A 15,786-nucleotide genomic window follows, 5' to 3' on the forward strand; every position below is an offset into this window, starting at 1 on the left:
AGTAACATCCAACTTAATCACCTGCATTTATCAATCTTATGCACTTAACGTATCCATTCATGGCACTCATTTAGTAGTTGTGATATTTTTGTACATAAAATTCCTGAAAACCTTAAATTTACATAATATTTATTTTACTGTTAATTCATTATCTGGCTCCCTGAGGTAAAGGTGGTCCTCTGACATTTTTACAGGGTTTAGAACGACAATAACTGGGTTAAACACAGTGTGAATGGCCCTAAACAGTAAAATAAAATTAAACATCAAAAGTCATTAAAATATTATTTATTAAAATAAGAAAACACATGGAACCATTTGTATGTGCCATTTACTCAGAATCTGCAACTAGAATTATGTTACTCAATAGTATCACTAAGGACTTTTTTAATCTGTGATAACCACAAATGCACATAATTATTTTAAAACATTTATTCAAAGTACTGACATTCTAAATCAGAAAGCAGGAGAATTCAGAATTTTCTAAAAAACAAAACAAATGCAAGTTCCACATAAACACTTATTGACAGGAAAACAGCTTAATTGCAGATAATAAAAAAAAGAAAGAAAAAGAAATACATGACTACATTAATAGTAAGCAATCTACGATTGGTTTAGGATATTTTGTCAAGTACAAGCTGATTCAATGGCGTTTAATAATTCATGACAGTTTCACATTAACACAGGGCCTGGTTCATGCCATTTCTGTCCATTTTAGACATAAATAGTCAGTTGGTCATATGGTAATTTATCAGAAATCATGAGTCAAGGTGCTCCAATCTGTACATGTGTTAGCATAATTTCCAGAGAAAACTAATATTAGTATCTATGTCGTTTGTTGTTTGGCCCATCAAAGTTGCCCCCAACTGGACTTCCTCTCCCAAAGCCACTTTGGCCAACCACACCAGGAACAGGACCTGCCCCAACCACCATGGGTGAGTGCTGCTGCTGCTGCTGCTGAGGGGAGTCAACACCAGTCCGCCCACCCGCGGGAGAACCCATCGGAAGACCTCCTCCTTCAGAAAACCGCTCATTATGCTGAATATAAAAAATAGGTAGGGCATATTTGTAGAAAGCAATTGTTTGAATATGATGCCATTTTATATTAACCATATAATATTTTAGTTGTTGCATAAACAAGCTGTCCAAAAATAAGCAAAAATGTCAAATGTAAAATTACTGACTATATTTTGAGCCAAAGGTCTTGATGGTTTTGAAAGAGGTTAATGATTTTCAGTTTTGTTCAAGGTAATTAAAGCAACAGTTTTTCAATAATTAAAGAATATATAAATGTATGGTATTTGCATAAAATGTGCCCCCTGCTGTTGGGGCCAAAGGGACAATAATTAACATGATAGTAAAAAGCTGGCTGACCTTTCCAGTTGTTGAAATGACATGGTTAGATTCAGATGGTAAATATCATATATCAAGTTGTCCACCATCACAATCATCATATTTATAATGAAACCATCATATTTAAAAAAAAAAAAAATTATATTAATTATATAATATAATAAAATATCATATTTATTTGCTTTTTAAAATAATTTTGTTTCTGTACTTTTAATTTGAACATACACTATATTGCCAAAAGTTTTGGGACGCCTGCCTTTACATGCACATGAATTTTAATGACATCCCCTTCTTAATCCATAGGGTTTAATATGGAGTTGGCCCACCCTTTACAGCTACAACAGCTTCAACTCTTCTGGGAAGGCTTTCCACAAGGTTTAGGAGTGTGTTTATGGGAATTTTTTACCATTCTTCTAGAAGCGCATTTGTGAGGTCAGGGACTGATGTTAGACGAGAAGGCCTGGCTCACAGTCTCCGTTCTAATTCATCCCAAAGGTGTTCTATCGGGTTGAGGTCAGGATTCTGTGCAGGCCAGTCAAGTTCCTCCACACCAAACTCGCTCATCCATGTCTTTATGGACCTTGTTTTGTGCACTGGTGAGCATTCATGTTGGAACAGGAAGGGGCCATCCCTAAACTGTTCCCACAAAGTTGGGAGCATGAAATTGTCCAAAATGTATTGTTATGCTGAAGCTTTAAGAGTTCAGTTACTAGTTCTGGAACTAGGGGGCCAAGCCAAACCCCTGAAAAAACACACACAAAAAAACACACCATAATCCCCCCTCCACTAAACTTTACACTTGGCACAATGCAGTCAGGCAAGTACCGTTCTCCTGGCAACCACCAAACCCAGAGTCGTCCATCGGATTGCCAGACAGAGAAGCGTGATTCATCACTCCAGAGAACACGCCTCCACTGCTCTAGAGTCCAGTAGCGGTGTGCTTTACATCACTGCATCCGATGCTTTGCATTGCACTTGGTGATGTAATTCTTGGATGGCAATGGAAACCCATTCCATGAAGCTCTCTATGCACTGTTCTTGAGCTAATCTGAAGGCCAATTGAAGTTTGGAGGTCTGTAGCTATTGACTTTGCAGAAAGTTGGCGACTTCTGCACACTATGCGTCTCAGCATGTGCTGACCCCACTTTGTGATTTTACGTGGCCTACCACTTCGTGGCTGAGTTGCTGTTGTTCCCAATTGCTTCCACTTTGTTATAATACCACTAAGAGTAGACCGTGGAATATTTAGTAGTGAGGAAATTTTATGAATGGACTTATTGCACAGGTAGCAACCTATCACGGTACCACGCATGAATTCACTGAGCTCCTGAGAGCGACCCATTCTTTCACAAATGTTTGTAGAAGCAGTCATGTTTTACATCATGCCTAGGTGCTTGATTTTATACAACTGTGGCCATGGAAGTAATTGGAACACCTGAATTTAATGATTTGGAGGGGTGTCCCAATACTTTTGGCAATATAGTGTATTTTAATGACAGTATATTTATTGAACAAAAATACATTCTTTTATTTATCAAAATAAACCGAAAATAGTACAAAATATCGCTCAAGTGATTGTTTTGAACAAGTATTAACTTAGACATTATTAAAACATTATTTTAGTTAAAGTAATTATATCAATACTAATGTGACTTTTGCCCCATTCTGGTGACCTTGACAGTTGCCATATCATAAAATCTGTTGCTCCATCAATGTTCATTAAAAACATATATATTTTTTCTGCAATCATATGCTATAAGTGAAAAGCACTTTCTTTTTTTATGGTGTACCTTTAATAATATAATATTTTATTATATGATTTGCGATATACAAAGAAATGCCTACATTCACTATTATAGTTTTGTAATCCTGCGCAAATGACAAAAAACAAAGAATAATAATAAAAAGTGTACCGAAAACATACTGAATCATGACCTCAACACCAAAGTACATACCGAATCGTCATTTTGTGTACCGTTACATTCCCAGTTATAACATGGCTGACAATACACTGCTATACACTAAATAAAGGCTGAGATGGTATTGCAATTATAGTACAGATACTGTACAATTATACATGCCAAACATAAATACATTACCATCACTCCATTATCTGGAATCAGGTGTGTCCCCATATTTGATCCCTCAGGCCCCATGGCTCCAACTCGGCCTGCTATGCCCATCATTTGCGAGGGGCCTTGGTTACCGCTAACCGCAGCAACAGGGTTAAATGAATCTACATAAAACAATGTACAGTTGACATTCACTGAGAGGGCTAAAAGATTTAATGAAACTAAAAAAAATACATTACAATATGTTGTAATGTATGGATCTGTGACACCTTACATTAAAATAAAAAAGTAATATTTGGGACTGTACATTACTTCGCTGCAATTAACACTAAAAAACAAGAAAGACGAATAAAACTAGAAAATACAAAATATAACAAAAAAATTGGCGTGGCAAATGTAGAAATCAAGTGTGGAAGTATGATGTCCTTTGTAACCGCACATCAAAAAGTATTACACAATAGCAAGACAAAAAATAATTACTGAAGGCTTTTTCACACCAAACACAATGTGAAAAAGTGAAGAAAATATGCATCAGACTGAAGGAAACACTAATTCGTGCAAATTCAGAAAAGATCTGAGCTTAAAATGTGAAAATTTCTCTAAAGTGAGAATTTTTACGCATAAAGTGATAACGCATAAAGTAATAACGCATAAAGTACATTTGTATTATTTAACACATTTAATTATTGCAGGTTGGCAAAAAAAGAAAGAAAAGGTGTTTGTATTCGCCTGTGTTATTTATTTATTTTGAGGAATGTTAAATCTGCATTTGTGTGAGCAAAAAATAAATAAATAAATAAAATCTGTCTCTGTCTGGTGTCTATTTAAACAGCGAATACTATAACTGTCTGGAGTCTATTTAAACAGCACACATAACATACAATGATTCATAAAATGAATTAATTATTAAAATCTTTTAACTGCTCCATATATATATATATATATATATACAGTGCAATGCATAAGTGAATACACCCATGCTAAAGTTGACTAAAAAGAGGAATAAAAAATCATATTTTGGAAATTGAACTTAATGCCTTAATTTAAAAAATTAGGAAAAATCCAACCTTTAAGGACACCAATTTTCTTTGTGAATGAATAATGTATCGTAAATAAATAAATGTTCTTCCTTAAAATACATGGTGCATAAGTGAGTACACCCCTATGTTAAATTCCCATAGAGGCAGGCAGATTTTTATTTTTAAGTATTTTTTTTACATTTTTTTTAGGATACTATGCATCCTGATAAAGTTCCCTTGGCCTTTGGAATTAAAATAGCCCCACATCATCACATAGCCTTCACCATACCTAGAGATTGGCATGGTTTTATTTCAGTTAGCCTAAAAGCTAGTTTGATTTGCATTGAGAGATGATCTTATGGAAAGTACCCCATGCCAATCTCTAGGTATGGTGAAGGCTATGTGATGATGTGGGGCTATTTTAATTCCAAAGGCCAAGGGAACTTTATCAGGATGCATAGTATCCTAAATTTTTTTTTTTTTTAAATACTTAAAAATAAAAATCTGCCTGCCTCTATGGGAATTTAACATAGGGGTGTACTCACTTATGCACCATGTATTTTAAGGAAGAACATTTATTTATTTACGATACATTATTCATTCACAAAGAAAATTGGTGTCCTTAAAGGTTGGATTTTTCCTAATTTTTTAAATTAAGGCATTAAGTTCAATTTCCAAAATATGATTTTTTATTCCTCTTTTTAGTCAACTTTAGCATGGGTGTATTCACTTATGCATTGCACTGTATATATATATATATACAGTATATTTTCACACACTTCAAGTTGCCATGAAATGGAAATCGTCAATTCTTTGTTTTTTAATTCAGTGATTTATTATAAATGATTTATCTGTGCACATATTTTTTTTTTCTTAATTAATGTGTCAAAATCTTTAGTCAAAATATCTTTCCCTCCCTCTTGCAGCAACCTTGAGATCGATCAATAGCAAACCACAACCATCCAATTCCACATGGATAAAATTAAGCCCCCACCCCAATTAAATAAAATTGGATGTTAATATAAAAACTATGCAAAAATGTTGGAGCAAACTGATTCATGTAAATAGTAAATATGCACAGAATAAGGTAAAAAGAATATTGACGGGGATTAATTATATAGGAAAATCTTCTTTGCGATAACCATTACTGTTTGGTGTGAAAAAGCCTTCAATCTGAAACTGAGATTAGAGACTGACTGATTAAAAAAATAAAATAATAATAATAATAATAATAATAATATTTCCGTTAAAACAGAATAAGATTTTTCCAGGTTAACAAACCAGACAACACACTTTCGTAAAAAGAGGCAAATTCACGCTCCAACATTTAAATGCCCATGCAAGTGATGCACAGCCCCAAAAATGTAATCAAATATAAAAGACAGCTCACACAGCAGTTTCCAATTGCATGTGGAGTCTCAATATGATCATACCTCCCATATTAATGGCTCCACGGGTACCCATTTCATTCATTCTCATATCCTGTTCTCTCTGAAAGTGAAGGAGAAGTTTTTAATAAGCCTCAGTCCACACAGAACTAAGAACTTAAATAATGTAACCAATTATGAAGTCTTTACAAAAGAATTAAGGATTTGGTACACGACAGCAGCATACATATTGTACTCAACCAGAATGTGTTTTCAGTAGCGGTGGGAAATGCATGTCCACTCTTAATCGCTAGGTGCCGCTATAATAGTTCCCACATTATTTAAAGGTTCAATAAGTGATTTTTGAAAAACACACCAAAATACACTTGTAACCAAACAACAGTAAGGTGAGTATACACTCATGATGGGGGAGGAGAGGGAGCTCAGTGCACAAGACATTAGCAGAACAACTATAGAAAGAGAGAGATGGCAGAGAAAATAGAAAAGAGGAAAAGGCCAGGGGAATATAACTTTAAAAAGAAGGGTTACAATCAGGCAAGAGGTAAGGCCCAGGTTAATATCAGAGAAGCTTTACAGTGCTTCAGAGAGCATAAGGAGCAGGAAGGCCTGAAAACAGTCGAGGTTGCTTTATTTCTTCTTGATACACGAGTAACGTTGGTATTGCTGTGTTTCACAGAAATAACATATGCTGTCTTTTGCTTGAATAGACTCATGTGTCATCTTCACTTGGTTGTTCATTTGCATTATTATTATTATTATTATTATAAGCCAGAAACATCTAAACCTTCTCCACCGCCCGTTTCAAGCATCGGCTCCCAAAGTGTGTTTGAAAAGTGAGATAACATACTCCTAATATATGGTTTTTCTTTTGGTTTTCCTTTTAGGGATATTATAATCCCTTAATCTTGTCACATTTGTAATATATTAGTTACTTGAACTATCGTGTTATGTAGGGAGCTGTTCATGAAAACGGTGTTTGTTTTTTTGCGATGGAAAGGAAGACTTTGCCATCGAAGTAGAGGAGCTAAATAATAATTAGACATTCGACCTGAATTATCATAGTAACACAAATTGCTTTCACTTATTGATGACATCATAACCTCGGGAAAATTTAAAGGTACACCATGTAACTTTTGGTGCTCAAGTGCAGGGAGTTTCAACCTTTCAGGACATGCGCCCCCCTACGTTTATCTAAATTCACTCATGGCTAGTGTGTCAGGGCACGGGAAAACCCCTTAACTGTTAAAAGGACAAGATATGCAGCAGACATTCAAACATATTTTTTATTACGAATATAGGACTGACCTGAAAGAAAATGCTATATCTACTGTAAATGCAGGTACACTCGCTTACTCAATCTCTCACAATACTCTACTCTATAAGCTTCAATGAACAATATCAATGAAAACATATGTTTACGTTGCTAAGAGTGGTTGCTACTGTAGGTGTGTTGTGTAGTGATACATAGAACCGGTGGGTGAAGCAGTCATATCCGTGTTTTATCGTGAATAAAAAACAGCCATTGACCAATGAGAATCAAGGACTGGAACTAACCGTTATATAATACATAATATGCTGCATGTAGTGTGCAAAACCGTGTCTACACTGGACGTTGTGTCACGCCTTGCCGCAACAGCTTGAGCATGTCTACACTGGACATGATAAAATGACCGTTGCAAATCCATTTGTTCTTTGTGTTAAAAGTAGCTCAGACGCTTTGGAGTATGTCAGAAATAGAACGAGGCATCAGTTTACTGTCTGTGATTTTGTGTGTTGCATCGCGCCGCTCACGTCCGGTGTAGACAGGGTATTAGTTAAACTGAAACATTAAAAATATAAGTCTCCTGATCCTATTGGTCCAAGAGCTTGGGAGTTCTGATTGGTTCTCCCCTACTACTTGATGATTAGCTAGAGTATAAAAGAATGCTGTGCATTATTTGGGGGAGGCACTCTCTGGGAGATACTCTCAGGAGTGGCTCATTGTTGTTTCTCTGCTTACACATGTAGCTTGATATTCTGTTGTAGTTATTTTGTTTATTTATTTGTTTTCCATTTACTATCCCTAGACTTCTGTTTATTATTATTTATTGTGGTATTTGTTTAATTTAATAAAACCTTTGCATTAATTAAACACTGTTGTCTGATCCCTCTTTTATGTTGCGGCTTGAAACAAGTGGGTCGTAACATCTTACCGAATTTAGAGTGATGGCTGAGCTTGTTTTTCATTAATTTTAACCGTTTGTATTTTGTAGCCGGAGCTACTTCTCTATGTTTATGTATATGATGAATCACGTAGGTACTGGGGTACTCCGCAGTGGTTGGCTTTAAATAGTCTGAATATGAACACTTATTATAGGCGTGATTTAAAGCTGCATTCAGTAACTTCGGGATTTCTTCGCTGTATTCTCGCTTTTTGCTCGCAGGTTTCTCTCTAGAGCTCCCCCCACAGCTTCGGAATAGATATTTGACAACACTGTTGTAAAAACTCGTTGGCTATTCGAACAGCGTGAGGGAGCGCAATAATGACAGCATTTTAGCAGATTTCTTTTGGCCGTAAAGCAATTGTTTACATCGCGAGACCTGATATCACGCGAGACTTCCTGACGCAGCGGCCGGCGGCCCGCCGGCTCAAAGTTGCAAGTGCGCATTTTCCGCTCAGGGGCACCAGGGGGGTGCGAAACGACCACCATTCAACCCGAAATAAGTAATATAACCATTCCAATGACTCCGAAGCTGTTCAGTTAAGGTAAAAAAAGTTACTTAGTTCACCTTTAAGATAAGATAAAAACACGGTTTGGAAGATGGAATCATGATGTACTCACTCATTATATACATTTGGAAAATTTTGAACAAAAAAGTTGCATAGTGTATCTTTAAGCAGAATACAAAAACAGAATTCAGTTTATATTTACATTAACATTTAGTCATTTAGCAGACGCTTTTGTCCAAAGCGACTTACAATTTAGGACTAAATTAAGCGAGTCATCGTGAAGAGGCAAAAACAACGCAAGAAGTGCTCAAAATACGAAGTTCAGGCATTGTTCAGAGTAGCATAATAGCATAAGCCCGATAAGGGAGGATTAAAGGAAAAGGAAAGATTTTTTTTATTTTTTTATTATGAGGTTAAGTGCTCACGGAAGAGATGGGTTTTCAGCTGTATTTTGAATGCTGAAAGTTGAAAACTGAAAATAATGAAAAAATAAGACTAATTTAAAGAACCAACCAAAATAACAACGTTCTCTTTCAAACATTCGCTCGGTATCTCACTATGGGATATAGACAACTCCCATATTGCAGATATACTGTATGAAGCAGGCATGTCAACCAACTCAGTGATGTATGTAACATAAACAAGTAATAAACGAGTGTTTTTTTTTTTTTTTTTACACACTTAGGACGGAATGAGCCAGTGATGGCTCAGTGACATCCAGTCTACAAAATCGGACAAATGTGTGAGGCGAAGCCCAACATATGTTCTGAACTGAAACGCTCTTAAACAGTGCCCATGAGCTAGCAAAACCTCTGGTAGAATGAGCCCTCCTTTCGGAAGACAGAGACCCATGCCATTATAACCTAATATAATAGCTTCCACCACCCAGTGGGACAGGCGCTGATGCGAAATAGGTTTCCCTTTATGAGAATCATCCCATAAAACAAATAACTCATTACTCTTCCTTAGTGCTTTCATTCTGTCCACATAGTGACACAACGCACGGACAGGGCACAAGCAATGAGGCCGCGCATCCTCTGACGAGGAAAAAGGCTGTGGATGGAAAGCCAGTAAATCCACCTGTTTACAGGCGAGAGCTGACCCGCTAACTTTAGGCACAAACGCTGGATTCGTTTTGAGAGTTACTCTCGAGTAATCCATAGCGAACTGCATACAGGAGTCATGAACCGATAACGCGTGAAGTTCACTAACCCGCTTTGCAGTCGAACGAGCCAATAATTAAGCAGCCTTTAGCGAAAGGAGCTTTAATTCAACACTCTCTATAGGCTCAAAAGGAGGCTGAGATAGAGCGTTAAGGACCACAGACAGATCCCACGGCAGAATCAATGGCTTTGAAACCCTGTTCAAATGCCGTGCACCTCTCATAAACCTGTATACAAGCGGGTGTTGACCTATGGTGTTTCTGTCAATCCCCACATGACGCACATAAATTGCGGCAAGATAAACCTTAACAGTTGAAAAGGCTCTGCCCTTATCCTGCAGAAAACATAACAAATCCGCAACAGAACAGAGAAAAGGGACGATGTGTCTCTACGCACCATCGCTCAAACACACTCCATTTCTGATCATATGCAGAGCGCGTTGAAGCTGCTCCTAACCCTGAATTGTTTCAATCACCCTCGGAGGCACACCCTTCACACTCAAGTTTAACCGCTCCAGGCCCAAAGAGTCACTTTGTCTGGGGCTGGGTGAAAGATCTCCCAGCGCGCTGAGAGAAGGTCCCTGCGCAACAGGAGAGGCCAAGGCTGGTCGAAAAGGAGTTGATTTATCTCTGTCAACTTCCCTGGCCAGTTCGGGGCAATCATTATGACTGAGTGACCGTACTCCCTTACCCTTCTTAAAGTTGGAACGATTAGACTCAGTGGAGGAACCGTGTACAGTAGTGCATTTTGGCACACCGTCTCTCACCAGAGAGAAGAATAGAGGGCACAATAGAGTGTTTTCGTGCGAGGCGAAGAGATCAATGGCAGCTCGGCTGAACTTCTCCCACAATTGGCTCATTACCTGATGGTGGAGAGTCCATTCTCCATACAGAGGATTTCGTCTGGACAGGAGATCCGCCCCCACATTCATTATTCCCGGGACATGGGTTGCCCGTAGTGAATGAAAATGCTTCACATCCCACACGATTAATTTCGTGCCAGACTGTGAAGCAGATGGGAACGTGTGCCTCCTTGGCGATTTATGTATGCCACCGCCATTGTGGCTGATCTGATGAAAATGTGGTGGTTCCTAAGGAACCGCACAAAATGTTTCAGTGCCAGAAACACTGTTAACAGTTCCAGGAAGTTTATGTGTGCGTTTTGTAGCGAGACGGGCCGTTTCCCCTTCGCTATCCTTCCCTCGCATACTGCATCCCAACCTGTGAGCGACACATCCGTTGTAACCATCTTTCTCAGAGAAACTGCTCCCAGCAGAGTCCTTGACTCGAGAAAAGAGCGATCTCTCCACTGACGGATGCAGAGTGATGTCACTGCAGTTGAGGTGGCGTTTTGGACACAAGCCACACAGTGGACTTGACAGTGGACTTGGACACAGTGGAATGGCTGAAACTGTCGAGGCCATCAGCCCCAGAAGAAGCTAGGGACTGCAGCTCTGATCTGGACAATTTTGTTTTTGTGTGTGTTTTTCTTTTCAAACATTGCTGTGCCCTCGACCCACTGCCTGGATGCACAGGGAACGTGTTTATTATTTTCACAGCACACGTCTTTTAGAAAACAGCCCTCTGCCCTCTGTTGTAACCCCGTGGGTGGAGGGAGGGTAAATTCACTGCCAGTGCAGAAGAACGATAAATCTTCTGAAAAACTGAGGCTGCTAGGCACTCAGTGCGTCCTGGCAGTGAAGATGAAGCCGAGGAAAAGGCTGCCCTGCGGTTAGGGTGGAGATGATGTGCAACTGACAGCTCAACAGGAGGGGAATTTGACATCCTTAACTCCTCCATGTTATCGACATCCAGCCTAGAAAATCCTTTTACAGGAACCCTGTGTTAAAAAGGCTTATCCCAGAAACGTTTCATCTCTGAAACGCATGCGGGGACCGCTGGAATGAGCTGTTTAACTGGTGGGGCACGTGACTGCACGTGACGGTCTCTTGCCGTCATTGAGATCTCGCTCCGTCCTGTTGGGAACTTTTTCCTTCTTCAAAGAAGAGACCAGGAGATGTTGGGATCGCGTTCAAACAGAAGTTATTCTTTATTGAGCGTGGCTGTAGTTTGTCCAACAAAATCTAAAGTACATAACTTTTCATGGTGTCTTATAGGCATTTTAGGAGAAGGGACCTTTGGAAAGTGGTGACAAATTCAAACAAAGCATGTAAATGAGTATTCAGGTTAAGGAACCCGCCCCAGACTCCAGCGTGTTACCAGTCTCAATCCAATCAGCATAACCAATCAAACGCATATGTGCTAATCCAATCAGCCTAACGATTCAACGTCTGGACTGTGGCTCTGGCTCCAAGAGCCATTAAAGACAATAGGTTAGCGTCTCCGTGATCTGACTCATTTAACTTACAAAGGAAAAACAGGTCTGGCAGGAATATCTTGCTGTAAACTCAATCACTTTCTCAGTTTATATACTATTGTAGTGGAAACCTAAATTAAACATTTAATAAATTTGTAATACAACAGTCCCCTGGCTCGTCTGCTGCGACGGCCAGTCTATGGAGAGTTTTGCCGCCACACTCCGGCACATTTCCAGTAGGTCGAGCTCCGCCTGAGCTGGGGAGGGTAAACCTTCGTTTAACGCGCTGCCTGGCCGGGAGGGATTCGGTGGGAGGATTGCGTCGTCGTCGTCATCCTCCTCTCCTTCCTCCTCCAACAGACGAGCGATAGCCTCGTTGTCATCATCGTCCTCCTCTCTTACATCCGTAAAGGATCCAAGGAGGGGAGGTAGTTGGGGGAGACTTTGTCCATAAATTCGCCCCAGCTGCATGACGCAGGGGGCTATTTAGTCTCCTCTGCGGGCGGTGGAGAAAAGCAGGGATCTCCCTTGTTAGTGGCCGCGACCCGCACTCTTCTCTCTAGCACCCTTGACGTAGGTATGCCAACTGTCCCGAATTAGCCGGGACGTCCCGTATATTGGGCCTAATTTATTTGTCCCGTACGGGACCTCCCTTGTCCCGTTTATTGACTGCTACGCTGATCTAACCATGCACTGACTGATACAACAGCAACACGACACTTGAGAATGATCACAACACCGGTCATCATCCAATCACAGTCCACACTCATAGACCATACGAATAACAAACTCTAAATTGAGAATTAATTATTCTTTTGGGACAAATCATTGTTTGATTTGTGAACAGAATCCTCTGCTTTCTGGTCGCTCCCGGTTCGATCCAGACTCGAGCTGGCTAATCCCTTTCACTGTCCGACCGGGTTTTGATTTCGGCAAATCAGTTTTAACGAATTCAAACAATGTGATTATTGTTCATGAGTCCAACATCCAGCCACGCAAGAAAACATGAAATCTTCCTGAGGGAATAATATGCTGATGTGATTTGCTGCCCAATAAACATTTCTGATTATTATTAATGTTTAAAAAAAAAAGTCAGGATTCTTTAATGAATAGAAGGTTCAAAGTGGAGTTATCCAAAATAAAAATTTAAACTTTTGTAACATTATAAATGTCTTTACTGTCACTTTTGATTACTTCAATGCATCCTTGCTGAATAAAAGTAGGCTATTACTTTCTTTAATTTCTTTAAAATGTAGTGTATAATGTTACAAAAGCTTTCCATTTCAGATAAATGCTATTATTTTGAACTATGGTTTGTGTGTAATGTGACTTTTTTTTGTGTGAACTTAAAATTCGTTTTAGAATTAAATTGTACATAAATAGGTTAAGCAAAACAAATGTGTTTATGTCTGATAACCTTTTAAATACATACTAACCTGAAATGACATATACTGTGTGATAGGCTACAGTACAAATATTTTGAGTGTCCCATATTCTCCAGTAAAGAACCACGATTGTCCCGCATTTTTCTTTTTTGAAGTTGGCAACCCTACCTTGATGGGAAGAGAGAACAGTGAGGACAGCACTCGGGGTTCGCGAGCGCTGCCTGAGCGTGTCTCACCCCTCAGGCATGCGGTGCACAAAGGATGAGGATCCTTGCCTGATATCATTGAACCGCATGCAGACAGACAGGACCACCGGCAGTGGTATATATTAGGGAGGCGGGACTCCCGCATCACTGTCGTGATTAGTCTGTCAACTGACAGACGTGGTGTGATTGGTGCTTCCAGGATCTGTCACGCCCAGAGGCGTTTCCCATAGTGAGATACCGAGCGAATGTTTGAAAGAGAACTTAAAGGTGATCTAAGTAACTTTTTTACCTTAACTGAACAGCTTCGGAGTCATTGGAATGGTTATATTACTTATTTCGGGTTGAATGGTGGTCGTTTCGCACCCCCCTGGTGCCCGTGAGCGGAAAATCCGCACTTGCAACTTTGAGCCGGCGGGCCGCCGGCCGCCGCGTCAGGAAGTATCGCGTGATATCAGGTCTTGCGATGTAAACAATTGCTTTACGGCCAAAAGAAATCTGCTAAAATGCTGTCATTATTGCGCTCCCTCACGCTGTTCGAACCCGAATGAAGAAGACGTTTTAAAGAATGTCCCATCTGCTTTGATGTCGTTGATCTACTAGCCTCTGGTGTCTGAGAATCGCCAACGAGTTTTTACAACAGTGTTGTCAAATATCTATTCCGAAGCTGTGGGGGGAGCTCTAGAGAGAAACCTGCGAGCAAAAAGCGAGAATACAGCGAAGAAATCCTGAAACTACTGAGCCCCGCTTTAAATGTACTAGGCTACTGTATGTTTGAGATATCATGTTTTCATGAAGGTTGACAGGCTGAAAGGTGCTGTTATTATCTTTGTTTTTACAAAACATTTACTGCTAATAATATTATTATCCATGTGGAGATATTTCCCCACAACGTAGGGAATACCAGGACATGACACACACACACACACACACACACACACACACACACACACACACACACACACAGACAGTCTGGTCCACTATCTTTGTGGGGACTCGCCATAGACGTAATGGTTTTTATACTGTACAAACTGTATATTCTGTCTCCTTGCACTAACCCGACCCCTAAACCTACCCATCACACACACACACACACACACACACACACACACACACACACACACACACACACACACACACACACACACACACACACACACACACACACACACTAACCCGACCCCTAAACCTACCCATCACTCACACACTCTAACCCGACCCCTAAACCTACCCATTTCACACACAACTTTCTGCATTTTTACATTTTCAAAAAAACTCATTCTATATGATTTATAAGCTTGTGTACCTCAATTTAGGCCCCACAGTGACACAAGTCCCCATGAGTCTGTGTGAATTCAGGTTTAAGTCCCCACCGGGATATAAAAACATGTACACACTCACACACTGCATAGATACTTCATTTTTTAATCACACTGGCTTCACAGCAGGTTTTGTTGGCTGTAGTCAGATGAATTGAGCTGGGGGGGGGGGGGGGTTATGTACCAGTGATCACTCTGCTACATTGTAAAGCTGAAAAAAGTAAACTAGACATGTTTATGCGTGGTTTGTGAAAAATAAAATAAAAAATTGTCACTGAAATAAAACCCATACTGACTATTTGTTTACAAGACTTTTGAAAATTGCATCACTTAGTGTAGAGTTTTTGCTTTAAAACGATGTGAAAAACATCCTGCCCACTTATTCATATAAAACAATATATTGATTTAAAAGTTGTAAGACATGTTTTGTGTAAGAAAGCTGTATGCAAGGAGGCGTGAATCATCATGAATATTGAGGTGTTTCACACCTGGGAAGACAAAGACCCTCCCCTAATGGCCCTATCAGGTGGGACTGAGAGGGAACTACAAAACAAAGGAGGAGGAGAGATTTAAAAAAAGAATGGCTTTTTTATTTATATTTATTTATTTACAACACAACATAGTCCTAAGATACAAAAGACAAAAAGGCACATTCTTGAGCACACTGATCTAAACAGAGAGACGTGAAGTCACACACCTTTGAGCCCATTTCCAAGGTGTTTGCTTCATTTTACCATGTTCATGTACAGAGACGCATGTGCATGTTCAAGTCAGCAGGGCTCATCAGTGTCATCTGGTCCCTGTATTATATATATATATATATAAAAAAGAAAAGACAACTGTGAACATGCTGATATCAGG

General features: G+C 39.4%; 1 protein-coding gene across 1 annotated transcript in view; it reads right to left on the bottom strand.

Moving 5' to 3' along the window:
• Positions 1-256: 256 nt before the first annotated feature.
• Positions 257-15,786, bottom strand: part of pspc1 (paraspeckle component 1) — a 118,473-nt gene continuing 102,943 nt past the window's right edge. Inside the window, exons 7-9 of the mRNA XM_084389960.1 lie at positions 5,875-5,932; positions 3,450-3,586; positions 257-1,035 (exon numbers count right to left, since the gene is read on the bottom strand). Of these exons, the coding sequence (XP_084246086.1) occupies positions 817-1,035; positions 3,450-3,586; positions 5,875-5,932 (414 nt within the window). The 3' untranslated portion in view covers positions 257-816. The remainder of the gene's footprint in view (positions 1,036-3,449; positions 3,587-5,874; positions 5,933-15,786) is intronic.

This window comes from Rutilus rutilus, assembly GCF_951802725.1.
Source record: "Rutilus rutilus genome assembly, chromosome: 2".
Classification (NCBI taxonomy): Eukaryota; Metazoa; Chordata; class Actinopteri; order Cypriniformes; family Leuciscidae; genus Rutilus; species Rutilus rutilus.